Source organism: Gymnogyps californianus, chromosome 19, assembly GCF_018139145.2.
Source record: "Gymnogyps californianus isolate 813 chromosome 19, ASM1813914v2, whole genome shotgun sequence".
NCBI classification, from domain to species: Eukaryota; Metazoa; Chordata; class Aves; order Accipitriformes; family Cathartidae; genus Gymnogyps; species Gymnogyps californianus.
Genome location: NC_059489.1, coordinates 8,848,605 through 8,876,602, shown reverse-complemented (window position 1 = coordinate 8,876,602; position 27,998 = coordinate 8,848,605). Strand labels below are relative to the sequence as shown.

The 27,998-nt window shown below is 53.8% G+C and overlaps 1 protein-coding gene across 2 annotated transcripts in view; it reads right to left on the bottom strand.

Moving 5' to 3' along the window:
* Positions 1-294: 294 nt before the first annotated feature.
* The window catches only part of MGAT5B (alpha-1,6-mannosylglycoprotein 6-beta-N-acetylglucosaminyltransferase B), a 71,586-nt gene continuing 43,882 nt past the window's right edge, over positions 295-27,998 (bottom strand). Inside the window, exons 9-17 of one of the 2 annotated variants that reach the window (XM_050908391.1) lie at positions 17,343-17,474; positions 16,316-16,449; positions 15,454-15,590; positions 12,676-12,831; positions 11,804-11,950; positions 10,082-10,198; positions 2,991-3,065; positions 2,077-2,351; positions 295-932 (exon numbers count right to left, since the gene is read on the bottom strand). In XM_050908391.1, coding sequence (XP_050764348.1) covers positions 734-932; positions 2,077-2,351; positions 2,991-3,065; positions 10,082-10,198; positions 11,804-11,950; positions 12,676-12,831; positions 15,454-15,590; positions 16,316-16,449; positions 17,343-17,474 — 1,372 coding nt within the window. In that variant the 3' untranslated portion in view covers positions 295-733. The remainder of the gene's footprint in view (positions 933-2,076; positions 2,352-2,990; positions 3,066-10,081; positions 10,199-11,803; positions 11,951-12,675; positions 12,832-15,453; positions 15,591-16,315; positions 16,450-17,342; positions 17,475-27,998) is intronic. The other variant, XM_050908390.1, reaches the window with a different exon arrangement.

Below are 27,998 nucleotides of genomic sequence, written 5' to 3'. Positions count from 1 at the left end.
GGACTTGCTTTGGGCACCTCTGCCCTGCCGGCAGCATTGCCCCGGGGACCAGCATCCTTCCTGGGAGCCCTCCCCAGCCCCATCCTGCCCCTTGCTTCCCAGGGACAGCCTGGGGGCTGTCCAGCCCCCGCCGGCTCTTCCTGGGTGCACCATGGGTGCAGATCCCGCTGTGTCCATCCATCCCAGCCCCTCTCCTTGGGCTTTGTCCTCCCCCAGCTCTGCAGCCAAGGCAGGCACCAGCAGCCCCCCTGTGCCCCCCAACACAGCTCTGCCCAATAACTCCCACAGAAGAGCTGGGTGTTGCTTCCCCTTTAATTTACCACTTGTCAGAGGGGAGGGTTAAAAAAAAAAAAATCAATAAATAAAACAACCTAGGATGCTTGAAGAGGATGAAAACCCTGAAACTGCAGTCTGCTGGTGGCTTGTCCCATTGCCAGAGGAGGGGAAGGGTGTCCCCGGCCCTCCTCTCCCCACCACCCTGTCCCAGCGCCACCAGGTCCAGGTGGGTTCGGATGCGGTCGGACGATGCTCCTCGAGAAGAAAATGAAACCAAAGGTCAGGACACGGCCATTCACAGTTGACTGGTGGACGAAACAACCCCCAGAGTCTGACGCCCCCCGGCTCACCCGCCGGGAGGGACCTGTCCCACCTCCCTCGGCTATTGCAGAAGCTTTGAGAAAAAGCCACTCGTTGCACGTTGCATGTCACAAACCCGGCGGGGGGACACACCGAGTCACAAGCAGTCCCTGCACAGAGCTACTTGTCCTTTGCGGTAGTCGCGGCAGGGGCAGAGGCGCCGGTACTTGGTGTTGTAGCCCGCGCAGCTGAAGAGCAGCGGCTCCTTCTGGAGGTAGCACTCGTGGACGTTCTCAGCCACTGCTGGGTAAAGATGGTTCATCTCGTACTCGGTGCTGTCGCAGGTGATGCTGAGCCTGGGAACAAAGACAAAGGTGGGTCGGTTCAGGGTTTCACTGAAGGATTTTTAGAGCTGTTCTGTTCTTCCCAGGAAGGTTCCTTCGCTAAGCGTTGGGCCAGATCTTTGCTGGTTGCACCAGGAACCATAAGCGCTGTGTTCGGCACCCCTTGGCTAGATGTGAATGCTCGTCACCAGCCCAACACACCATGCAGGAAGGGGTGACCCTTGCAACTCAACCCTGCAGCCCAGAGACCACCCCAACCCTTGCGTGGGCCATGGATGGCTCAGGAAATCACGCACAAAAATCCACCCAAATCTTTTATATTCCCCCACTGACCAACAGGTCTGTCCACTCTCCGTGGACACCTCCCACAGCAACTAATGTCCCCTGGAAGGGCACATGAGTTCAATGGATGCCCACATGTCCCCTGCTAGCCAGGATTAGCCAGCAAAACTGGGGTGGGCATCAGCAAACGCTCCAAGGAGCAGCAGAAATGCCCAGTGCGGATCTCAGCATCCCCCTCCTCCCACCCGTGCCCACGTCTGCAGACGGGGCGGCAGCGCTGGCATCACCCTCCCACCAACCCTTCTCAACCGCTGAGTCCCTGAGCCAGCTTGTTTTAAGGTCTGGAGGGGGGCATGGAGGGGAGAGAGTGAAATCCAAGCCCCGGCTCTAATTTATCATATAAAAATGTCAGTGGGACTCACAGCGCCTGCCTGACCAGCATGACAGCAATGGTAATGCTCGCATTTTAATTGCCCACAGAGCAGCACGGAGCCCGGTGGCAGATTTATACTCTATTAAAATTTCACCGCTGTGTGTTCAAAATGCAGTTTTATAGAGAAAGACATAAAAAAAGAGAGAAAGGGAGAGATCATGGAGGAGGTGGAGAGGAACGGGGTGGGAGAGAGGCAGAAACGTGCCTGGAAAGGCTATCGTTGCCTTCTGAAGTGTGAAGCTGGTCAAGGCCAACACGCACAAGCAATGGGCTGCTTGGCAGGCAGCACCCTGCCTACATCGCCTTGGGGACAAAGGCACCTCAGTGGGATTTTGGGAGAGAGCACATGAGGAAAATGGGTGCTGGGTATGGGGAGAGCAAAGGGAACATCGTCTGGCTGATGGCCCCCACCACCACCTCGCCGAGAAGGTCATAACTTACTGGAGAAACACCTCCTTCTTGTTGAGGAACCTGAAGAAGGTGGGCTCACAGACCAGCCCGCGCCGCCGGCACGTCTCGGTGCAGGCATGCCGGGCCTCCGACACCCACACCTGCAGCGAGTCCACCGGGGGCCAGGCGCGGGGGTCCCGGCTGGCACTGGGGGACCACACTAGGTGAGTGGCGTTGGGGGACAGGGCCAGCGGGCTCGGAGGGCTTTGCATAGCAGGACTCTTGGCCTTGGGAGGCAGAGGAGGAGACGACGTGGTGCAGAAATCCTAGTGGGAGAGAAGACAACGGGTCAGTGCCCGGAGGGACAGGGCGAGACGCTGGGGATGGGAAGGGAGGCTGCTGGTGGGACAGGAGGACACTTGAGCTGCTGAGTTTGCTCCTCAGGTTGAGGTCACCTGCATGCATAGATGGCATCTCCTGCTGTGGGAGATGAAGGCACCAGCCACCTCTTCTTCTCCTAGAGCTGCCTTATTCTCTGCAGCAGAAAGGCCTCGACCCAGCCCCAGCACCCCCAGCACCCCCAGCCACCCTCCACCACCTCCCCAGCATCTTTGGTTCATGACAAATCTCCCCCAGCCTCCATCTCCTGGCGCTCTCTGCAATTAGGCCACTGGCTGCACTGGGCTGGGACCTGGGGTCCCTCGCTGGGGAGCTGCATTGGGTCAGCGGTTGCTTGCCCAGAGGAACAGGAACGGACCCATGGGAGAACAGGGATGGTTCCCCAGGGAGAACAGGGGTGGCTGGCCAGGAGAACAGGGATGCTTGCCCAGAGGAACAGGAACGGACCCATGGGAGAACAGGGATGGTTCCCCAGGGAGGGCAGGGATGGCTGGCCAGGAGAACAGGGATGCTCCCCCAGGGAGAAGAGGGATGGTTCCCCAGGGAGGACAGGGATGGTCCCCAACCTGGTGCTGAATGTAGGCGTGGATCCGCTCCAGCATCCCCTCGCAGGTGTACTCGTAAGGCAGGTAAGGGTCCACCTGTGAAGGGGCAAGAGCAGAGCGCAGGCAGCAAGCAGGGACAGCCTTGCCCTCCCCCTAGGCCCGGTGGCCTGGGACAGCGGTGGCCTGGGACAGCAGTGCCCTGGGCAATGGCTCTCCCACCCGCTGAAGCCCACGGCTCGTGTCCGTTCACCAAAGCAAGCAGGGCAGAAAACTAGGACTGGAAAAACTTCACAAGCCATAAAGTGCTAGAGAAAGAGGGTGAAGGATTAATTTGGGTTCAACCCACGTATGGGTGAAAATGAAGTCACCCTGTTCCATTTTAGTCTCACTTTTCTTCATTTTGTTAAGTTATAAAATAAAATCAGTTGTCATGCAATAGGTCACTTCCAATTAAAGTATGAACTGTTTCAGCCCAAGAAACACTCCGCAGCTGTGGGCAAGGTGTGGGGAGCAATTTTAAAATACAGGGGAGGAGTTAGGACCGGTAAAGATGCCAAGCTAATCCAGAGCAAGAGCATCCCAGTGGTGCCCTGGGTCTGGTCTAGCATCCTCTGTTCCTCTGCTCCTGTGTGCTCCGACCTCGGCACGGCTCTGCCTGCTCAGAGAGGAAGATCCAGGCTTTGCTGCCCCAGCGCTATGACCCACCAAACCAGCCACTGAAGAGCCCAGGGCTGGGACTGGCTGTGCACAATACAGGAAAAAAAAATCTCTTTTCCCACTGCCACTTCACCGAGGGTTTGCTGCCCAGCACAGATGGCTGTGATGGGTTGGAAGCCGGCGTCTCTCCCAGCCCCAGAGGCTCACTGCTCCCCACTGCCGCCGGCACGGGCTGGGCTGGGGCAGGGAGGCAGCACTCGGCTGCACGCTGTGATGGAGCAAACATTGATGCCCACATCGATGCCGGCGCTGTCGCTGCACCCCCACGTTGATAACTGCTATTTATACAGAGCCAGCAGCGCTTAAACCACCGTGTATTTTTAGCGTGGGTTATGAAACACTGCCGGTCTTCAGGAGACTTCTGCCTGAGCTCACTTCCCGACATCACATCTCCCTGTCCTGAGAGTCGCCCTCAGGTCCTGGCATGGGAAACCCCCTCCTCTGCACAGCGGCTCAGCAGCATCCCCCAAACCTCCCTGGCACAGCGGCAGCACAGGTTCCAGGGCGAGCAGGCAGAAGCAGGCAGGAGCAGGCAGCCGGGCTCGCTGCCCTTCGGCGGGGCCAGTGCGTGGCCATTGCCCCGGGGTCAGCGGTGATTTTCCCCGTGGGAAGAGCACTGCCATGAGGGCTGTGTCACTGATGCACCCCTTCCCTCTGGAACAAATTATTTTTTAAGGAACTTTCTACCCTGGGAAGATGGATTTTTCCACACTCCCTTATTTTTCCAGAGAGATGTTACGTGAGCCACAGGACGTTGGTGCATGGAAGGGGCTGGTCCTGGAACCTCCCTTTCCCCCGTGCATCTCTGCAGAGCTTTATGCAAAAGAAGGATTATAAGCAAAAACACCCCAAAGATAATTTATCTGGAAAACACTCTTTCTTCTATTTTCTGAGCTCTGCACCTCCAAAATAGCTGTCTCCTTTTGAAGTACCCGTCAAACCCAAGCTCAAAGGCTCAGTCTGCCGAGAAGATCCCTCTAAGCATCTCCCTGCCATAAATATCCCACCTGAGATCTCAGCCAGGCTGGAAATCACAGCTGCTCCGTCTAATTACAGATGTGCACGCTAATCAGGGCTGACACGACGACAGGCACCGCTCTTGCCTCTGAATTGCTGATGGGCGCTCAGTTAACTGGGGCAGAGTCCTCCACAAAGCAAAACTGCCCATCTCAGTCGCACAAAGCCTGAGCGGGACTGGGTGCTGCCTGGCACCGATTCGGGGGAGACAAACCACCCCTTGCTCAGCATCACCAATGCTTGGTCTCATTTTCCCACTGCTTTCACGGCTGCAATGCTGGGGGGCTTTTCGCAGGACCCCGTTACGCCAGGCACGGTGCAGACATAATTCTGTAAAACAGCCTCTTTACCCCAAAACACCACCGTCGTACCCGGCGGGATGCAGCACATCCGCAATGGCGTGGAGGCAGAAAACCTCCTTGCACCTGCACGTGTACCCGGAGGTGATGCTCCGGGCGCAATCCCACCTGCCTGCAGGTTCCCGGGAGCCCTGTCGGGTCCAAGGGCATCGGGAGGCTGCGGCCAGAGCCCGCTGCAGCCCCCACTCCTCCAGCCCTGACACCCCCATGTGCTCCTCTCCCCCCGGGAGCTTCCCCAAAGGCTCTCGCTCCCCCCCTGCTCCCCTCTCCCAGTCTCGTTAGGATTCAGCTCGTGCGCCCAGGACTGATAGAAAATGCCAATTTTGAGAAGATAATTGTTTAATTAAAATCTGACAGGCTTGGCCTCCTCTTGACAGCCACATCGTTAATGCCACTCCCCGCGCCGGGAGCTCAGGATCTCCCCAGAGCCCTGGGAGGGAGGAGGAGGGGGGCTCCGAGGTGGGGACCACTGCATCCCGCTGCTCGGTGGAACAATGCACGGGATGCCACGGGAGGGAGTGGAGGGGTCGGTGAAGATGGACTTTGCCGTCCTTTCCCCCAGGCATCAGTGGGGAACACAGGGCCAGAGCTCTCCAGCCCCAGTGCTCTCCATCAGCCAAATAGGGAGTTACTGGTGTCCCATGGGGATACCGCCATGAGAGCCCTGGTTTTATAGTCTCCAGCAGGAATCCCAGAGCTGAAGAAAGCAATAAGTCTCCCTCGCTCAAAAGGAAAAGAAAGGGAAAAAAAAAAAAATCTAAACGTCATCAGACAAATAAGTAGAAAAATAATGCAATTCTCTGCCGGCACGTAACAGCAGGCTGGGAACACTTTAACCAGCTATTTTCGCTGTGATGTTTAATACGCCACTCTTTCAAGCATAGACTGAAATGTATAATTTTCCATTATATTCCTGTATGTTTGACTTTAATATAATGAAGCCTTCTCCCTTCGCTACACCAGAATATTGGGTCTATTAAATTGCTTGTGCGAGGACTATTTTTGACAATGGAAAAAGCTGAAGGCCAAGAAAATGGTGGTGCCTGCAAACCTCTCTCCTTCTCCAGCCTCTAACCCCTGGCTAACGGCCGTAATCCATCACTGGGAGAAGCCTCCCGGCATCACCTTTCCCAGGGGGATGCAATCTGTCTCTTGGCCCTGTGTGACTGTGCCAGCATTTGATCTCTGGGGTAGAGGGGTTTGGTGCTTCTGTGATTTCAATTTTCCTTATAAATAGGTCAGGGATGCGAGCCATCAGGGAAACCCAAAACTGCTCCAAGATGGGATGAGGGGCAGAGGCGCGGCTTGCCAAAAACCTTCCCCAGCAGTTGCAGGGGGACCTGGAGCGGGTGCCACCTCCGAAAGGATGAGGGAGGGGAGCACAAGGGCTTTTCCTGGGGGAAAAAAAACCATATTGCAAACCCAAGCCACATCCAAGCCATGATTCAGATCCCTCTCCAGAAGTTGTTTCTTTCAAGGAAATCTAGGTTGGCGAAGGACACCGGCTGCATCTCAACTGCTTTATTTGCACAAATACGGCAGCCAGCCCTGCCAGCAGACCCGGCCGGCTCCAAACACACCAAAGGAAGCTCTGCCAGCCCGGCCAGAGCTGGGGCAGGGCTGTAGCTGCAAGGACGGCACATCCCATCCCGAGCTGCAGCTCTGGGTGTCTGCAATATCAATCGGGACGGCTGTACAGCCACGCCGGCAGCGACCTGGCCGGAGAGCCATGGGCAGGCTGAGGCAGCCGCAAAGGAACGCTAAAATATTGCTGAAGCATCAGCAAATCCCCTGGAGCCACGACGCTCTTAACCAGGGCGAGCTTGTTTGTCAGCTTGACCGTATCAGAATTACTACCAGGTTCATAAAAACAGCTCCCAAAGCCCTTGAGGGGTCCCAGCACCCAGCACCCCGGTTCCCGGTCCCCGGCACCCCGGTTCCCAGCACCTGGCATGGCACGGCTGCCGCTGGGAAAAGCTGATGGCAGAGGCAGAGCAAAGGAGACAATCTCACAGCTTCCCACAACATCCCATATCCCCAAAAATGTTTTACTGAGTTTTGCCTGGAAGATGCAAAACTAAAGCTGTGGGATAAATGATTTTTCAGTCATACAACAAAAAAAAAAAAAAAAAAAAAGAACAAGAAAATCTGTTTCAGGTCAGTTTTCAATTTCCAATGCTTCCACCCATCAAGGAGGGGAAAAATGCTGTGTTTCAGGTTCGGCAATCTGCTTGTGTTGGTGAAGCAAAGGGAAATGCATCATTTCAGATACAAGCCTTCCTTTCAGCAAACTGGCAGGGTATTTCCAAACAAAGGCAGGCAGATGGTAAACAAAAATGTATTATTTCATTCCAGTAATGTTGAAATGAAATGTTTTAACTGAAAAAATAAATCAATGGTGGTTATTCTGAAACACAGACAAATTTGTTAGATATTCTGATAACAAAACACTCCATTTTGCCTTTGGAGAAAAAAAAAGAGTCAGTAAAATAGTTTCTCCGAGCTCCAGTACCTGGCTGGGAACAGCAACACTAAACTGCCTGGCCACCGGCTTTCTGCCGCTCCTCCTGCTAATGCCCTTGTTTTCAACTCCTGCTGTGACAAACAATATTTTAAAGACAAGATACCAAGGGATTCCTGAAGCCAAAGCCCATAATAAAGCTTTTAAACCTGTAAGGTAGGTCAATTTTTAGGCTTAATTGCCTTGGCAGCATCTCTAATAAAGCAGACCTTTCTATTTAAAAGATACAAAGGGAAAAAAAGGGGAAAAAAAAAAGAAGTTGCTGTAAGTTATTCACACTCGCTCCCTGCTCTGCTTTGGGAGGATTTATACAATATCTTTAAAAAAACCCAGAGAGGCGAGTTGTGGGATTAACCCAGCACGCTTCTCGGTGGGAAGGAATAACTTCTCTCCAGAGCGACTGCACATTTTCAATGCAAGCGGGACGTCAGCGCCTGGTTTTATTCATTTGAGGCAAATCTAGGACTTCAGCCTCCTGGCAGTCGAGGGTAATTACAGCGGTTGGGGTGCTTCACGGGAGGGGACCTCGGGGTGCGGGTCCCCGGTCCCGCAGAGATGGGTGGCAGCTTTAGCTGCCCCGTGGTCCCACAGGAGACAGAGTTTATCCGACTAGACGTGGTGTCACGCTGGGATGGAAAACAGAGAGCAGCCGCCCCGGGATGCCTGGCTGCGGCTGCCTGCCCGCCCAGGCAGCTGCCGACACTGCCCGCACGCCGTGCCGGCGTTACAGACACCCTTGTTCCAGCTCTGCTTCCCCTGCCCTCCGTCAGCTGTTTAGCAACTGAAGAAATGTTAATTAAGGGAGGGAGGCAGGGCGTGTTGTGACTGCACCGCAACTGCATTTATATGAAGAGGGGGAACGGGGAGAAAAGCTGAGACGGGAGCTCGTCTTTGGGCAAAACAGGGATCGGCACGGCAGCGGCACGCTCCGGGTGAGCGCCCGGTGCTGGAGACAGTGGCTCTCCACACCGGCTGCTCCTGCCCGGTGCCCATCACACCACCAAATCCTTTCCTAAAATCCCTTTTTCTTCTTTGATTTTTAACCAGAGATTATCATTAAGCATCTAAATGACCTGGTGCCCATCCAGTCGCCATTGCAGCGCAACACAGCTGCTCAGGAGCCAGCAGAGCCCTTCCTCCCCCCCCTTAATTCTCCAGTCATTTTTTAATTATTTTAATAGCACAGCAGCACCAGGCTTCACTATTTTCTTTCTCCTTTTTGGAAAAACTGAAAATTTCCTTCTCTCTCCAGAAACAGAGACCAGCAGCTCCCGGCCGCCTGCCCACGGCGTTGCCTTTGCTTCGGGGCTGTCTCTCCAGCCCAGATGGTGGAGGGTCAAGCGCTGACAGCTGGCTCGGCAGCACAGCAGCAGGGATGTAATTATTTTTTATTTAATTTAAATTGAGATATGGGAACGAATGTGCAAAACAACAACTGTTTTCGTAAGTTGGGTTTGTTCGGTCTTTGCAAACTCGTAGAGAAAATCAGCGTGAGGTGAAGAGCTGCGGCAATCACCCACGATAAGGTGCAAGACCCAGGCGGACGGCGTGGCCACATCAGCTGAATAAAGTCCCCAGACTGTCACAGACACCCACCTTTGCAGCCTCTAATGCAGGGAAAAGCAAGGATGACATCTCTCTGGCCAGCATCACCCGTCCCCCCCAAAATCCCACCCAGCACCGTGAACCCTGGCTGCCCGCAGCCCAACACAGAGCCCCGGTTTCACAGCACATCGCTGTCCTCACAAGGGGACGGCTCATCCCGAGCGAAGCAAATTGCAAGCAAAACGGAGATCAGCAATTTTCTCCCCTCCAGGAAAATTGACTTTAATAATTTGGACAACTTGAAAGGCTCCTGCCACAGGGCAGGAGGTAAATATTCATAAGGGAGCGTTTCCAGGGCAGGTGCAGTGGGAGCGCTGCCTTCCCGGGGGGTCCCTGCATCCCCTCCCTTCCTTACATCCCTTCATCCTTCACAGAGGCAACTGCTGGGAGCTATTCCCATTGATTTGCTCGATCCCAACAATAACGATGAACAGTGAAACGGGGGAACGGCAGGCGCAGAGCTCGGTAGCTCTCTGGGTACTTGCAGGGAGATGCTCTCTGGGTTTATCTTTGCTTCAAGCCAGGTCCCAGCACTGCCGTGCATCTCCAGCAACCTCAGCCTCCTGGTCCCAAACCTCATCTCCCTTATCTCAGCTTCCCCTTGCTCCAGCTCTGCCCGGAGGATTCCCAGGGGATCCCTCAAAGGCATGGCGCTGCCCTGGGGAAACACCTACGATGATCGGTACCAAAGCAAGGCGAGCGCACGAGGCCCCTGAAGCTGCAGGAAAGCAGGATTTCTGCCTTGCATATGCAAATAATTTCAAAGGGGAAGCAAGGAAGGAAAAGCAATTAACGCTCGAAAGGGAAAGCCAGGCACCAGCAACCGCTGCTGCTATCTGTCCCTGCAAACCCAGTAGTAGGGAGATCGCCCCGCCACCTCCTCCGAGCCGTACCTGGGTCCTCACGATGGTTTTGATAGCAGCTTCAAACTCTTCGGAGTTATTGTAGTCGACAGTCCACACATGAGGCTTCCCGATGAAGTCTTCGGCATATGGGTGTTGGGAGGACACCTAAAACACAGCGGTGTGAGCTGGTCTTTGCAATCCCTGCCGGAACGGCTGCTGTCTACCGCTCACAGCCACGATGGCAGAGAGGAGCAGCCGGCCCAGGCACAGACACGCTGGGTTTTAACCCATTGCACATAGAGATGTGCTGGAAAAAGGTTTCCTCTGAACCCAGCTGCCCCCGACATCAGGCTGATGCTCTAAAATTCCCGCTGGGTTGGGATGCCCCGTTCCCATCAACACTGAAATGGCCTCCGCAGCCCTGAGTATCTCCATCTCCGTAACATGGGTACAATTTAACCTTGACCTGAGCCATTTGTGGGTCTGGAGTGGCAAAAATAGACAAAAACAGCAAAAGTCTGTGAAGGCACCATGTCTCCCAGGTTTGCTAGCTCCAGAAACAAGGCAGAGAGAAAATCCATCACCACCGAAGGCTGGGGAAGTCTGGCACTGGGAGAAAGCGGTGCTGGAAGCTGCATCGCCCCGATGCCACAGGCAGCCCCGCACACTGGTACCCCACAGCCACCTGCCTCTCACCAGGCAATTTTTGAGGATCTACCTCTTTTGTTTCAGCCTCTGAGCTGCCTTTTCAGCCCCACGCTGCTGCGAGGCAGCCAGAGCCCAGATCTCCTCTCGGGAAGGGAAGAGAGAGGATGCTGAGCAGAAGAGGTGTTTCGGGGGCACCACGGAACATTGCATAGGGGCCTGAAAACCTGCCAGCTGGAGGAAGAGAGCAGTGCATGCTCTGTATTTTATTCTCCAGCTTGCTGTCCTTTCCCACTTTTTTGCCGACAGATTGATGACCTCTTTCCCCTCCGGTGTATAAACACCCTGGGGCATTTCTCAGCCCTCGCCCCCTCGCTGCCCTCCCGGCTCCGGGCTGAAGCACAACCACAGCACCTGCCCGGGATGGGTGCTAACACCGGCAGCTAATTAACGGGGGTGCATGGGACAGACACGGGGATCCAGGACAGCCCAGTGCTCCCCACCCCGTGATGGGTGCCGCCGAGCCGGGCTGCGGCAGGGCTGAGCCGCACGGCCCCCCAGCAAAGCCCTTCTCGGCAGAAGCGAGCGTTGCACTGCATTATTCACTTCATTAATAATTAAAGAGGCAATTTTCTCAACTCTTTAACTTTTAAAGAGTTCCTGCTTCACTTAGATTGAATTCCCAGTGACGGGCAAGCCTGGGAGGGATTTCGTACCCCTGCAACACGACGGAGGTCTCAGTGTCCCTCTGGGTGTATAAAAGGATGAACAGGGCAGCATCACCCCGGTTTGGGAGCAGGGTACAGGGTGTGCATGAATCTAGGCTGATGGGGAAGGAGCTGGGGTTTGTGGTCTGCAGAAGTCTCCTGCACCACCTTCTCCTTTGCAACCCCAAACCCACGGCAGGGCCCCTTGCATCCAAGCGCTCCGGATGGAGACGATGCGAGGATGGGAGAGGGGACCCCATCTGCAGGTATCTGCACTTCTGCATTTGGAGGAAATCTCATCAAAAAAAAAAAAAAAAAAATCTCAGTTTAGCAACTGCTCTTCCCCGGGCTGGCCTGAACCCCGATGTAAAGGGGGTGGCTCCATCCAGCCCATCCGCTCGCCTCCTGCCAGACTTGCCTCTCTCGACGTCGGCTTCCCGCGGAAGAACTCGTGGTTGAGGGAGCTGTGCGGGGGGTTGAAACGCGCCTGCAGGAAAACGCAGCCGTTGGCGATTGCCTCCAGCGGGGCAGGACCCTCGTAGGGAAACCCAAAGCCGATGAAGAGCTGCAAGGGAGAAACCCGCGTGCTGGTGAGCGAACACGGCCAAGCCCACGGGAAAGTCTCCCAAATAACCCGCCAGCATCCCTCTCTGCTGCTCTGGTCCTGCACACCAAGCCTCTAAGGCAGCTCCATGCGGTTCAACACCCCATAGCTTCAATGTGCTGACAACTCCCCCTGCTCCGTGGCTCATAGCCCACTTGTGCAAGGCAATGGGGTCTTCAGGAGCTGCAAGTTCCCCCATGGCAGCTACGACCATCATACTGGCCCTGTACAGAGAAATACTGGTTTGCCAAAGCCATTTAAGCTGGTGAATCAACATTTCCCCCAGGCACCAGCTGAAGGTGACCGGGATGCTCCCGCATCCTGCACACTTGCTTCGAGAATCCCGTTTATTTTTATCATGGCCATGAGGGGGAAAAAAACAACCCCACCCCACTTAGCAATAAATGAATTAATCAGGAAACTTTGTGCTCCGTCTGTGGACAGTCTGCAAGGAGAAACTCATCAGACACATCTTGATTTGAAATGATGTGCTCTGCTCGGCTCCTGGCTAATTAGCCCTGCTGATAGCGCCGGCAAGCCTGGGAGGAGCGCAGATAACGGCCTCTCCCCCCTGCCTCCTCCTTTAATTAGGTTTTCTTTCTCAAGGCAACTGAGTCCTCGCTGCTGGCTGGTTAATGGGGGACGGCGAGCGGGGTCCCGCGGATGCCCGCCTGCCTCTCGCCCACCTTCGCCTTCCTCAGCAGCTGCTGAAACTCATGCTGCGGCAGCAGCCCGTGGTTCTTCACGAACGCTGGGACCTCGGGCGGCCGCTGCGTCTCGTAATAAACCGTGCCATGGATCTCCATGTACTTGTTGAGGATGGCCAGGAACTTCTCCTTGCCCTGGGGAAGAAGGCAGAGGCGTGAACCGCACCAGAAGATGGGGCTGACCCCCCCCCACGGTTATGGGGGGGATTTAACTCTCAAACTGCTGTCCCAGAGCACCCACGATGCTTCAGCTAAACCCGCAGCAGTGCAAAACCCACCCTCTCCCCTCCGCATCCCTCGGACACGTGTCCTGGACCATCCCAGGCTCCCAGTGAGCCCAGACGGTTGTGGGATCTGGCACCTTGAACATCAGCACCTCAAGCCCCTGCCTTCCCTGCGGACAACTTCCACTCTGGAGCTGCTGAACTAAAGGTTTCAGGGGATTCAGAGGGAAGTTTGCAAAGATCTGAGCTTGCTAATGGCTTCTTATTCCAAGTAACAAGTCCCCAGGATTTTCTCACTCGGGTTTAATCCTGTTTTACTACCTGGAAAAATCAAGGGGGTCATCAGTTTTCTTCTTCTGGAGGCTTTCCTCCTTTTGCTCTCCAAAGCAGCCTTCCATTTTAACAAGTGCTCTACTGCAGAATCTTTTTGCTTGGAAAAAACCACAAAGGGACCACCCTTTGGATGCTGCATTTTCAGCTTGTTCCAGTGCTGCAACGGGCCCCAAGAGAGCAGAGACCGGGAGGGAATAAGGAGGTATAAATGGGGAATTTGAGAAAACTCTGTACGTTGCCTTAAAGCCTCTCTGAACGCTGTATTTCTGCCAGGTATCCCTGGACTTCTCCAAGGTTAAAACCAAGTGCTTTTGGTGGGATGAGGCTGCAGGGTGAAATCCTGGCCACAGTGCCACTAACACCCAAATCAGCACCGTTTTGATATCAATTCCCTAATGCAAAGGGCTTGGGGAGATGGGAGTGAAACAGAGCTTATAGTCCCTGGGTAGCGCCTGGCATCACCAAGCATCATCGGGGGGACTGATCCCCCTGCACGGTGGGGGGGCTGGCATGGGAGACCCCCTCCACGGCTGCATCCAAGCACCGCGAGCTGCTTCGACCCATGGAAGTTGGGCAGCAGCCTGACGAAAATGGCCTTTCCCAGCTTATTAAAACTCCGTCTCCTGTTGCAAGCCGGAGGCGAGAAGTTCAGAGGGGTAGGAAATGAGAAATAACGGGAAGGTGAGTTTAATGAAATGTTTCTAAATGTCAGAAAGATCCTGCTCTGGAGATGACGCTTGGTCCAAGGCTTGTAAATAAGCACCCAGCTCCAGAGGATGGAGGTGCTCTTTTGCTTCCTAGACCTCAAAATCACTCAAAATAAGGAAAACCTCCTCTTCCCTCTTATTTTATTACATGGGGTGGCACAAGATGCGAAGCAATGCACAGGCAGCCTGGCCTCGAGGAACAGCCACCAGCAAGAACCAGCCCCAGCCCCTTCACCCAGTAATAAATTACCCCAAATACGCAGTTTTGGGGAAACTGATGTTGTTTGTGAATTCTGGCTAAAAGGAGCAAACGTTCATAGCACTAAGGGTGGAGGAAAATGTCCGCTCTGAGGTTTTAACTCTCTTTAGTGCCTTCCCAAATTAACCTAACTAAGCTCAAATGAAACTTCTGGATAAGAAAGGGTGAGGAAATGGTAGAAAAAGATGACAAAACGTTACAGTTCCCCTAAAATGAGATTTAGTGGGTTTCAGTGGGCCCACGAGCTACACGGATGCTGGGGCGGGGGTTGCTCTCAGATGTGGGGGGTGATAGAAAAGCCACAAACACCCATGAACAGGAGGAGATGGCGTGGCATGGCCGGATCCTGGCCCATCGCAGGCATCCCTGCGAGGGCAGAGCCGCTAAATCAGGAAAGGTGGGGACAGGGAGGGGATACAGACTCCGGCTGCATCAACCCGCATCGATCCCGGCAGCGCGGGAGGACCGAGCCCATGACGAGGCAAAGTCGACTCCGGCAAAACCGTTTCTCTCGTGAGAAGATGCGCAGAGGTAAAGCCCAGCAGCAGCTGGTGCAGTGCAGTACAGTACCTGCAACTGGAACAGCCCCAGGTGGTGCACAAAGGGAAAAAAAAAAAGAAATAAATCAAGAGACAATCAGAATTAGCTCCTTTTCTTAAGCCCTGGAAGGAAAAGCAGCTGGCTAGCTCTGGATAAGACAGGGGGGAGTACACATGTCCCCTGGCCACTACAGGAGATGCAGGGGGGATGTTTGGGGGGGGCTGGGGGTATTACCCCCATGCAGCTGCCCACCCCTCTCCCCCAGGCCTTACAGGGGCGGGCGGGCAGGGGGACAGCACAGCTCCCTTTCACCGGGTACTTGAAAGCAGAGACAAACCATCCCCATCATAACGGAGGAAATCACTGAATGGCAATCATTGTAATTAATTACATAAAATCATTGATACAAAATCCTCAGTCCAAGCAGCCTGTTGGGAGGAAGCATCGCCCAGAGCAAAGAGCAGGGGACGGGGTCTCACCAGCCTCTGCTCTGTTTGCTCGGAGGTGCTGGACGTGTCACATCACTGCAGCAGCCTCAGCTTCCCCTCTACAAACGGGACAAGGATGCTTCTCTACAAACACACCGAGATCTGGGCCTCAAAAGCTCGGGGTAAGAGCCAGAGGCTGCTGCTACCTCGCAGCTCTGCCTACGACTGCCCCTGCCCACCTGGGTGCTCCCCGCAGCGCCGAGGACACCCACCTTCCAGATGCTGGCCTCCTTCCCGTACACCACCGCCATGCTGCTCACTTTGTTGGACTTGATGAATTGCCTCTCTGTCTTGTTGAGCTCCTCTGACACGAAGCCCATGAAGGAGTTGTCGGGGGTGTGAGCTGCGGACACCAAGGGGAGAAGACATGTGGCTGGACAAATGTTTTCTGGGACCTCATCAGGATTGAGGACGCAGCCCCATTGCAGCACGGGGGCCGAGATGAGCCCAGCTCCAGAGTCTTGCTGGAGCTTGGAGGAAAAATGGCATGAATCCCCATCCAAGGAGCTCATAAAATACAGGCTTTGGAACTCGCTCAAGTGACTCTTTAAAAAGTAAGGCATTTCTAAGGCTGCCAAATGGGCTTTATCCAGCCAGGAAAAAGCAACATTTGAGTCACCCAGCGTCCAACGGGTCACCAGACTCCTTTTAGACAAGCACATCTCCTTTCTATGCCACAGGCAAATCCGAATCACTGAGCTGCCTCTCACCTTTAGAACCCCAGCTGAAATAAAACCAGGCTTTGCAACAAAAACCACCCCGCGTTTCCCCTCCCGGGAGCTGGAAGCTCCTGGCTGTGCCCTGTGTTTGGCCCTGACTGTGCTGGAGCCAGCAACCCATCGCAGAGGAAGGAGCCAGGTCTCTCTCCCCAGAGCATTTCTATAGCCCAAGAGGTGGCCAAGCAGATTCAGGAGCTCCTTGCAGGCAGCGAGCAGGCAGGGGGAAGCAGGAGCGGAGCCGGGTAGGACGGCACTGCCCGTGCATCACCTCCTGAAGGAGGTCAGACCTGCTTCTGCGGTGCCTGCGAGCCCCCGAAACCACCCCGCCGTGCCCCTGTCCTCCACTTACGGAACATGGTCATGAACTGGGTGGGCTGCAGGTTCCAGTAGCCCCAGTTGGTGCGGTAGCCGCGCAGCGTGGCGTACTCCTCGTGATTGTACGCTGGCTCCGTCCCAAAGGTATCGATGACCCGGACGCGGCACCTGGGAGAGGAGACAGGACCCAAGGACCTCAGTTTGAGAAAGTGCCACTGTCAGGGACATCTGGTGTCCCCAGGCAGCTCGTCCCTTGTCTGCTCCCCGAGCAGAGGGTGCAGGAACATCCCAAGCAGCCCTTCCCAACCCTCTGCTCCCTCCTGTAACAAACAATTTCCCCTTGCAGGGCTTTCATCTCCCTGACAGTTGTGAGAATGATGTATCTCCTGAAGACCTGTTAATGCTTTTCCCAATATCCCAGGAATGCTGAGGGAAGCATTACCAGCACAAGACTGAGGAGAGAAGGGGAGCATCAAGCAAGGGAAGAGCAAAACAAGCTGAATACGAGAGCAAATGCATTTATAATAAAAGCAATAACACCGCTTGTCATTTTTCTCTCTAATAAAATTGTGTAGGATAGTGGAAGAGATGGGAGAAAACATAATAAATAGCAGGACTATCAGCACTAAATTAAATCGCATATTTTCCTGGCTGGTGATGTACCAGGGGATGATGACATTCGTCTTGATGCTGAAGGAGCCAGGGACGGGGCTTCTTGCAAATAGAAAAGGCTCGCGCTTCCCTCTGTGGTGTGGCCACCCCTGTCTGCAGGCTGCAGGCACAGTACTTGGAAGCACACACACACCGCAGGCACGTGCAGGGTTTTTTTCCCAATTCAGTCTCTTCTAATGAGGTTTTATCTTAAACACATGAGGCTCTGGAGCAAGCAGACTGCCTCGTGCCGCGGCAGCAGGGGACACAGCAAGGCACCAGCTGGCAGAGCCAGGCAAAAAATCAAAGGTGCAATCAAAGGGTCCAACTCCTTGGACGTGGGGGCTATCCTTCAAGGTCATTAGCATTAGTCTTTGCTTGCTAATTAATGAGGGAGTGGCTTTGCTTACCTGTATTTCTTAAAGGAGAGCCCCATGTGCTGCTTCATCTGTTGGAGACCGTGGTAGTCGGTGTAAATCAGGTCGAAAGGCAAAGGATTGGTCAAGGGGCAGTTTCCCCGTCCTGGAGGCACCCCTAAGTGACTGGGGAGAAGCAGGAGGGACTGATCAGCCCCCCAGCACCACGAAAGCCCTGCAACACAAACACTCATTTCCTTGCCAGGCGTTTAACAGGGGCCATCAACCAGCTCCCTAGCTGATGGAGGGGGAGGCAGATGGTTCTCCTCTCCCCAGTCTTTATTTCCTGGGCCAAAAATCTGAGGTTTTGGGGAGTCCTGGTCCCTCCCCATCTTTGCACCTGCTCCAGCTGAGTTCCTGCTCCTCCCACGCGGACGATGAGGCTTTGGCACAGCATTCCCAGCCAGGCCTCACCAGCACCTCATTCGACACATACGCTCCCCTGGACCTCTCTTGTCGAAGACACCAGATTTCTTTTGCTTTCATTGCAATCACATCAGTGACAGACTTGTAAAGCCACATCTTTCCCCTCCTCCCTGCCTGCCAGGCTCCCAGCTTAGCCTAAATCTCCCTGTTCCCAGCCCCATATCCCTCCCAGCACACACCATGCACCGTTTCGCTTACTCCAGTCCCTACAGGTACTCACCACACCCTGGAACACCCTCAGCTTCTCCTTGACTCTGGTGGCACTGCCTGTCCTTGGATGTTGTGCACATTTCATTAATATTCCTCACTTTTTGTCCCATTTATGAAATAGTTCAATAAAGCCGGGGCAGACGGACCCTGGGTCTTGCTCAGTGGGTTTTCAGCCAGTTCCTTACAGCAGCCGTCCTCAGCCCCTCTTCCCTCCTCCAGCAGATAAAATGCGTCATGAAAATCCAGATAAACTACATTGACTGCAATCTCTTTATCAAGATCATCAGTTACCTTACTGCCAGGATGATATGTGATTAATCTGGCATGATACAAGGCTGGTAAACCTGCGGCATGTCTCCTTCCATTTTCAATTACCTCTGTGAACTGATGAATCTCTCTCTCCAAAGCTGTTCCACTAAGTGTACCACTGGTGTCAGCCTGACAGCCCATCTGCTTGTCTGGACCACATTTCCTCCTTCTCAGAAAAAAAAAAAACTGTGACACCTTCCAGCTTCAGCAGGTTTCTCAAAAATCCTTGTTCCATGTACTTGCGATTTCTGAGTGCCAGTTTGCTCAGAAATACGAATGAGCCACCCCTCAGTTTCAATGCTCTTGTATTTTTTTCCTCCTAAAGACAATAATTCCTCATCCTCACCCTCATAACCCCACTCACACCCAAAGAGCAACAACAACATCCTCATGGAAAACCAAAATGTTGAGCTAATTTGGTCCGCCCGGGCTCTGCCCCACTCCCACCGTGCAGTCGCTCCGTTTCGTTCGCAGTCCTTCTAACAGGGCTGAGGAATTTCTGTTTTATTTTGCAAGTCTGAGCTCAGACAGTGTGAAATCTCACCCTTAGCTCCTGCCTGCCAAGATGTCTGTCTTTGTTTTCTTCTGGGCCCTTCACTTACTCCTGGCACCTATTTGGAGATGGGAATTTATCCCAGCCATCCCTGTAAGTATTTTCCCTTTTCTTAGCAATAAAAGGTCCAGCCAGGTTTTACATACCTAGGCTTTGAAGCTTTCCCTCTATGTGACCTCTCTTACTGGTTCTCCTAATTTCCCTGCATTTCCCCTTCTGAACCTGAGAGTCCTCTTTCCAGCCCTACCTGGGTTTTATCTATTGCTTGGCTGAAGCTCGAATGGACCCACAGTCCAAGAGTCCATCCTCTGAGAAGGACTTCCATAAGGTCCTCATCCCTTGCCCAGACCTACGACTATGCACAGCATTTCATCTATTGATCCCATGGCTGCTTCCAGAGGAAATGGATGGCTCTCCCACCCGGGGAACAGCCAAGTGACACAGTGATATCTTCTTCTGATATGGCTTACAAGCCCTTGAGCGTTGGGCACCAAGATCCTTCTTCCAGCCCCATCTTGACCTGAGACCGGTGAAGGGTCATCCCAAAATCCTGACCGTGACTGCGACTCCAGAGAGCGAGTAAACATGGAACCACATCGCTCGCCAAAGCCAGGAAAAACACAGAATTTCAATTGAAGGCGAAGGGCTGCGTTTGCAGCTACTTCATTGCTCTTGTCACAAGGAATATAAGCATCAGCTCAGGGCAGCCCGGCCGGGTCAGCCGCAGGGCAAACAGGTTGCAGTTTTATCACTTTTATGCACAATTTTACACGACATGGCTGACTGGGAAGATGGCAGGAACAGAAAGACTCTCACCTCCAACAGCCACCTCAGTACAATAAATAGGGCAACAAGGAGACCCACCCCTCCCAGGGAGGCTGAAGGGGAAGGGGAATTTTTAAGCCAGTAAAAAACCCCAGGATTTTATAGAGATGCAATACTAAATATCACATTTGCTCACATACATGCTGCTTTTTCCTCGGTCATCAGTCAAACGGCAATGCTGATTTACACCGACCTGGCGCTGCAGTGGAGCAACTCAGCTGATCCATAAACCTTGTATTTAACTAAAAATCCCCAAACTGTAACACTTCTTTTGCAGCACACCCCATCCTCTAGCTAGTACACATCACACAAGCCGCTGTATTACAAAATCATCCATAATTTGAAAAAGCCCTAAGCAAGCTTGACAAGGGGCTGCGGGAGACAGCAATTAGTGTACCTCATACTGAAGCCTCCAAAAAACTTTCCACCGGTTAGGTAGAGCAGGTCTGGCTCCCCGGCTCCCCCTCGTCACCGTGATCTGCCACACGTCCCCCCTCCGGGCGCTCGGGACTTGCCACATCCATTTATACTCCCAGCGCCAAGGCTGCGAGGCAGGAATAGATCTAAAAGCAGGACTGGTGTCTTTGAAGCAGAGCATCTCTCTCATTTACCCCCCCTTATCCTTCCTAAACACTTTATAACCACTGATTTTAATATTCCAATCATGCAAGTCCAGGCTGCACCTCTGAGGTGGGTGGGATTTTTTTTTTCATTCCTCCTTATTTAAACATTCTTTATTCAAGCTTTCATCATTTGCCAGTTAAGTCAACTAATTTTCTACTAAACCCAATTTCACTCATGGTTGGAGTGAAATTTCCCTGATTTTTCCTCATGCCATGTACTATTAATGGCGCTTGAAATTACGCAAATAAAATTGATGAGCACAAATGCCTTCTTCTCAGCCAGCGCAGCCAAGAGATTTGTTTTTGAAAACCGCTTGGTCCCAGCTCCTGGAGAAACCTCCCCTCCCAGACCAGCCAAGGATGCAACCAGCTTGTGCCTGGGCTCAGCACCTCCGGAGCCCCGGCAGGTGACCTGGTGGCTTGTCCCATCCCGACATCAGCTCAGCCCTCACTCCTCTTCAGGAAAGAGCAGCCGAAGCGGCTTCCATCCAAGCGGATGCAAGCGCTGAGCTCGCCTCTCCGCCAGCTGCCTCCACCAGCTGTGCCTACTCCAGAATAAATCTACAGCAGCTTCTTGTCCTGCTATTTTCCCCTTCTAGGTACTTTAATCAACCAGGGGACGCATTCCCTTCCTGAGCATGGTGCAGGCTCTCTGAAATCAGATGACTGCGGGGTTATCTTTACATCCCCTTGTCATATTTTCAAATTAACCCAATGTTTCCTTCCACGTTATCACTCCTGGGGCTGAAAAGTCCAGCACTAAATGGATCTTGTGGGCATCTGCTGGCAGGCTGGGCCAATATCCTACATTATATTTAATTGCATCTTCTCTGCCCGCATCTGCTGTCATCAGCAAGGCGGACTGCAGCAGGGGAAATGGAGGAGGACTTCTGTCCTTTCTGCTCCCTCGGCTTCTCCCTCTCTACAAGAGCCCAGCAAGCACAGGGCCGTTATCTGGGGGATGAAAGGTGCCAGAGCCGAGCCCGAGCGGCTTCCAGGGGTCTGTGACAAGCCCATCACAAGCAATTTAAAGTGCAAATCGGAGCCCATGAGAGGAACGCCCCACTGCCTGGCCTCTGCTCCCAGCTCTTCCTCCTGCCAGGAGGGACACGATGACCTCAAAAGCGAGGTTTTTGAAGCAATTACAGTATGCTTTTTAAGCCACCTGCAATGGTTTTACTTCTGCAAAGTGAATCTGGACTGTTTCTCTGGCCCATCATCAATCCCGTGTGACACAGCCCTACCCATCTGGGGGGTGAGGTTCAGCAACCAATTTATTTACTTTTGAGGTTCAACAAAACCCTGTCTTCTCATCATGGCAGGACGCAGCACTTGCTGGAAACCTTTGCAGCATGTCCCCAGGAGACGGCTAATGCTGAGATTTTGCTGCTCGTCTGAGCAGCAGCAGCTCCAGCAGGTCCGGGCAGGGCTCCGCCGGCAGATCCTCTCCACCGGGAGATCCCGAGGAAGGTATTTTTTGTGGGCTGCAAAGATAAGCCATGAGGAATGAAGACTGCTGGATGCTTTGCATCTTTATAAGGGGATTGAAAGCCTCCAGCAATGGGCAGTCAACAGTCCTGTGGGGCTGGAGGCTGGGTTTGATCCAGGGGCTCCCACTTGGACCATCTCTGGGTGTGCTGAAACCTCCGTCCTCCCCGACCTCGCCAGCCCGGAGGGGCTCTGGGCCCCCGCAGGGAGGATCAACCCTCCCCGCATGCCAGGCGTAACCTCCTCTCACCTATATAAATTACCCAGTAATTAATAAGATTACGATAACCTTTATGTGACAAAGCAGAGGTTTCTGCAATGGCAAAGAAGCCAGCGAGCGAGTCGTCATTTGGCTACAAAATAAACATATCTCACGAAGGAGCGCAATTTAACAGCTCAGTAATTCCTGCTAATTTATGCACCTTCCTCTCCTACAAAATAAAGCCCTCAAAAGGTGGAAGAAATCCCCCTCCGCTGCTCCTCACCACGGCAGGGCAGCTCATCCCCGCTCCTCATGTAGCTGCTGCCAGCAAAGCTCCAAGCCGCCTCCTCGGAGGTGTCGGGAAGCTGCTGTAATTAAAGGGAGCAGCTTTTGCAGTGTCATTTCGATGTACCCAGCTTTTAATTGCGGAGCTACACGGCTGCAACTCTGCAAGCAGCTGTACCCGGTTGAAGAGGGGAGGAGGAGCAGGGGAGGTGATGGGATCCACTGTCCTCCGGCGAGAGCCGCCCTCCCGGCTGGGCAGAGTCAGACCCTGGAGATGCACAGGAGGGTGCTAGAGCAAACAGCTCTTTCTGGTCAGAAATTCAGCAAATAATGAAGAAACTTTCCAGGAAAGGGAAATAAATACTTGGGCAGGGAGCAGCAGAAGCTGAGCACTCACATGCTCGTGGCGCCTGGGCAGACCCTCAGCCAGACAGACAGGGTCCCAACTGCTCCAGCAGCTCAAAATGAAGGGACAGTTTTAGCCAAATCTTCACGGGTACCACTACAGCAAAGCCGATTTCTACCCACTAACGTCCCAGACCCCTGCCTAACCCATCACCTAAGATATGTCTGCTGGAAACATGTCCCAGTTAAACTACGGACTGGAGAATCCAATAAAGCTCAGACACACAGTGGTGTGTCCAACATTTGTGTAACCTCTTGGTTCAGTCTTCATCACCTCTGTCTTTGCAAGTGTTTGCAACAGTCGAGTACCCACAATGGGGGGCATCATCTTCAGCTCCCACCGAGACCTGTAACCAAACATCCAGCCTTTCCAAAGCTCACAACATCCCATACACAATGGTGTCCCAGCACGAACATCAAAGCCTGGCCAGAAAAAGAACAACCCAGTAGCCCTAACAGCTTACAGAAACACTCGCTCTCAAGTAACGAGAGCATCTGATGCTACGTTAAAGCCTGAGGTTTCCTCCCCACCAGTGCGGAGCTGATAAATCCCACAGCCATGCCATGCAGCTCCATTGGGACCGCACACAACTGGTCACTTCTGGCTGTTTCCACAAGCAATTCCTGGCTTGCCCGCACAATGGCAGGACTGTATTTGCCAACCGGCGAGGGAAGGTGAAGCCTGGAGCCTGGGCATTGCACAGGTTTTCATGTGAACAAGACAGAAAGATAGTTTTTATCTGCCAGAAAATAATTAGAAATGCCTTCGTCTGGACATTGTGTTTCCATTTGAACGGCCCTTTTTGCAGCCTGAATACACCTCGGTGACTTTGGAAAGCGCAGGAAAATAGCAGCTATAATTATGTGCCAGGCAATGAGAGGAGAGCGGCGGCAGCAGGAGCTGAGCCTCGTCCCGCCGCGGTGCCAGCCCTGTCGTGGTGCTGGCCCGCCGTGGTGCCGGCCCTGCCGCAGCCCATCCACGCCACCCCGGCATGCGGAGGGTGGCTCGTCGCCCAAACCACACGCTGGCCACAGCTACTGCTCAGCAGGGAAAGGGCTGCCAGCATGGGATACAAGCACGTGCTTAAAATTAAGTGCCTTGCCAGGGCTGGTATTAGGAGTCCAGAACTTGACGCCGGAGCAATTAAGCTCCGAGAACACTTTGTTGTGTTCTGACCCCACAAGGCATCAAATCCTGTTTTCTTTGACTTTCTGTCCTGCCTTATGAGCCGTTAATTTCAAGGAGACCATTGCAAAAAGCACCTTTCAGCCTCACCGAGATCAATACTCCCCATGGCTCCAGCAGCTCGCAGCACCGCAGCCCTGTCTCCCTGAGCCTCTCCCTCAGCCCCCGAAAGAGCAGCTGGAGATGCCAACATGACCATTCCCATGACCTCAGGACGGGGGTAGGAGCTGGAGGTCCCAGCAGCACCCGTTGTGCCTCTTCTCCTAGGGGGAAAGGCTGAGCACGTCCCTCCCCACCTGCTCCTGGGGCACGGGTGCTCGGAGGAAGAGGCTCGGCTTACTGCGGCTTTTGCACCAGCGCAGCTGTTGCTCCGAAGCGCTGCTTGTAATTTTCCAACATCTACTCATAAGCTGCCTCATTAACAACCCAGCTCAGGTCTTTCAGGCACTTCCCACTCCTCCCGTACCAAGCAACACACACACACACACACACCGGCCTTGATTCTCACTTCCCTGAAAGCACATTTTGGCTACCAAAGCAGCACAAGGGGTCTTCAGCAAGAATCAAGTGTTTGCATTCAGATTTGGGATGTTTCTTCCCTCCCTGCTTCAAGGCAGAACTCAAAATGCTGCCGGCTCCCTCCGCTGCCCCTACCCACCCAGCACAAACCTCGGATGGAAAACAGCTCCTGACTCCCTGCTCCGGCTCAACGCTTTGCTTTCCTCCCGGGGAGCTGCACATGCCCGGCAATGCTTTGCACCAGCCACCAGATAATCCCGTGTTTCACCCCTTGCCTGTCAAGACGCATCAGAAGAAGCTCACAAATTCACTGGGAAATGCAAAAGAGGACAAACACCTGCACTTAGTTCAACTACAGGAGAAAAATTAACCTCTGGTAGGACACAGCAGTGGAATTCACAGGTCTTTATGGTCTATAGTGGGCAAAAGATAAACTAGATAAGCTAGCCCTGGAAAACCAGGGCTGAGCTCAGCGGCTTCGATCTCAGACCTCACAGGGGCATTTGGAGAGTGCCTAGCCGAGCCGTGGACCAAGCCTGCAGATCCCTAGAGCTCCTTGGCTTCGCTCCAAATCAGCACTGGTCCCCCAAACTGGGGGAAGAACCGTTTAACACTCCTGCTACTCACCACTTGGCATCTGCTGCTGTCCCCGTTGGAGCCCCCCAGCACGGAGAGGTGCCCAGCACAACACAGTCACGCTCCCGACCTGTTTTCAGCCCCAGCCCTCCATCACCAGCTTTTTGGACCAGTGACTTACTTTTCCTCCTCGTTTGCCTGATTGCCAGCATTTCAGACCCAATCCTGATGACTGCCTCCGGGCACTGCTGCATTGCAATCAATATAGATGCTAGTAATGAACAGCTCTCAGATAACTAACGGTTGAAGTGTACACACGCAGACCTTCCAGTGATCCCTTGCCAATGATCAATATGCGTTGAAAAATCAGCTCAGAAATTTGAAGAGACAAAAAACAAACCAGGAGAGAGGTTATTCCATTCTGAATAATTCATGGGTGCCAGCCTTTGCTCTGCGAAGGCCATGCTGGGCGGGAGCAGCTACAGCTCTGAGCTGTGAAAGGAGCAGGGGGTGCCAAAGAAAAATAAACAAGAAGTGGACTCAACATTTTACGTTGCTGGAGGAAAATATCCTCAAACCCATCCTGACACTGGTGCCTGCCCTGCTGCAAGCTCAGCAAGAGACACCTAGGACTGGAGAGGACAAATTTAGCCCCAGTCTACAGCAGAGCAAAGCTTTGCTGCTTCAGGAGGTTGCATCGGGGCAGGAGGGATAAGAAATCAGAGTACTTGGGCTGACACTTCCACGGCGACATGGCTTTAGCTTTGCTTCATCCCAGCAGCCCAGCTCAAGTCCCTTGCACATCCCCTGGCTCTCTGCGTACCAACCCCTGCCCAAGGCTGCGCCTACAGGTAAAGTCCCCTCCAGGCTTTAATGAAGAACCCAAGATTAACTATTAGCACAACTCAGGATTAACTACACGTGTTCTGCTAAGCCTCCCACTCACTCGTGGTCAGGCGAAGGCTTATCTCAGCACTCCTTAGAGCCACCGCTAATGCCGTACCAGCCTGATAGCAGGGATGTTGCTGAGAGATCTGCAAGCACCAAGCAGGATTGCTGGCACCGCTGGGTCCTCGCCTCGGGGGGGACCTCTGCTCCCCCTCTGACACCCGCGTTAACCCATCTCTTGATGGGCTGCAGGAGGGTCCCAGCGAACGCTGGGCGCGGTCTCCAAAGGGACAGAGGGGACCTGGCTACAGCCCCAGGTGCTCCCTCTGCCTGCCCCAGCCCCACCAACGTGGAGGTAGACCTACGATGTGGGTGTCCAGCATTTAAAATGTCATCAAAGCCAGGCACAGGACACGCGCTCGGGGAGGTGGGGGCGGTTTCTATCGCTGGGACAGAGAGAAGTGCAAGATGTGCAGCCCCAGCCCGGCTGGCTCGCTGCCCATCGCAGCTATGAAGGGGAAGAGACGGAGCTGCCGTTCCCAGGCATCCCAGGGGACATGTCCAAATCCACGGGAGGAGAGGAGGTCTCATCACTGCCAACCAATGTGGAAGCTCCTGCACTTCTGAGAAAGGCAAAATACTACAGGCAGCAGCGCAGCTCTCTCCAGAGTCACTCGCAGAGGGAAACGGATGCTGCAAACCCCCCCGTAAGACTCAGCCAGCTCCTTCCCCTCGTTAGATGACCACTGTGAGGCTCTTCATTAAAAAACACAAACAAGAACCACACAACAACAACACAACCCTCTCAGCCATTAACTTCTTTCGTCCTTGAGTACACAGATATTATTTAGCACGTCAATTTAGCTCAGCACGCCACGCGGAGATCACCGTGATGCGTGCCCGCCTCTTTGAGAAGCTGCTGCCTTTTGCATTAGGACCAGGATTTTTTTTTTTCGAGTTAATTAGTCGGGAGCTAATTCCGTTCATTAATTCTGAATGCCGCAGGGGCTAGGTTGGGGGGTTTTGTTGGTTTTTTTCCAGGACTGTTGGGTTTTTTCACTCTCTTTTCAGCATGGCTCATTATGCGGCTGATGCTGGCTTAGCATTGTCCCAAACCTGCCCAGTCCCCAAGGCAGCTTCAGGCTTTTCTTAATTTATAACCCATCCTAACTTGCATTTTCCCTGGCACTTGCCTTCCACTCATAGGAGGCAAGGAAACCTTGCGAGGTTACAGGAGGCAGCAGGGTCAGCCTGATAATAACAGAACTGCATCGGCAGAGAGGAAACGTGGCACGCAGTTATCTTCTCCCTCTTACTTTTTCCATCGAATATTGGTCCCACTGGGAGGCAGGGTGCTGTCTAGAGACACTTGTAGGGTGGCCCGGCATAGCTGTTTGCACACTCTCACCCTGCATCGCCCCATATCCCATGGCAGAAAAAGCCCATCCCTCTGCGGGAAGTGCCCCAGCAGCAGCACATTCCCCCGCAGGTCCCCAAGCCACCACCAGCACCTCCTGAGGAAGGACTCCTTGGTGGCTGCCGCCCCCCTGCAAGGGACGCAGGTTATTTTTGGCAGCCGCCCCAGCTGCCTGCCTTGCGGCGGAGCAGGAAGGGAGGGAGGGAAGGAAGGAAGGGAGCACGGTCACTGCTCAAACAACACCGGCGAAGCCACAGGGGCTGAGCGCAGCCATGCACGGTGGGAAGAGCCAGCGACCTGCAGGACACCTGCATCCTGTAGCCACACGGCCACCGGCCCCGCCGAGAGCATCCCTGGGGAATGGGGGGGTAAAGGGGAGCCTTTCCCATACCCAGCTCTAGGCAGGCGTCAGGGGACACAGGTGATGCTGCGTGCTGACAGCAGGGGACTAATGCTGCTCAGATCCAGCGCCGGGACCAAAGGGCAGAGTCCTGCCCCAGACATCTCCACATCAGCCCCAGGCAAAGCCTTACTTTGCACCAGTCCTTCCCACTTTCCCGGGATGCAGAAGGGATGGGATCGATCCTAGCCGTGATGCTGGTGGTCTGCACCCCACCCAACGCTTGCATCAGTACAGCACCAGCGCTGCCTGAGACACAGGTGGGGGAAAAGCCACCCCCGAGCCTTTGCAGACCTCATGCTTTCATGCAAGACCTCGATGTAACCCACACGTGCGCG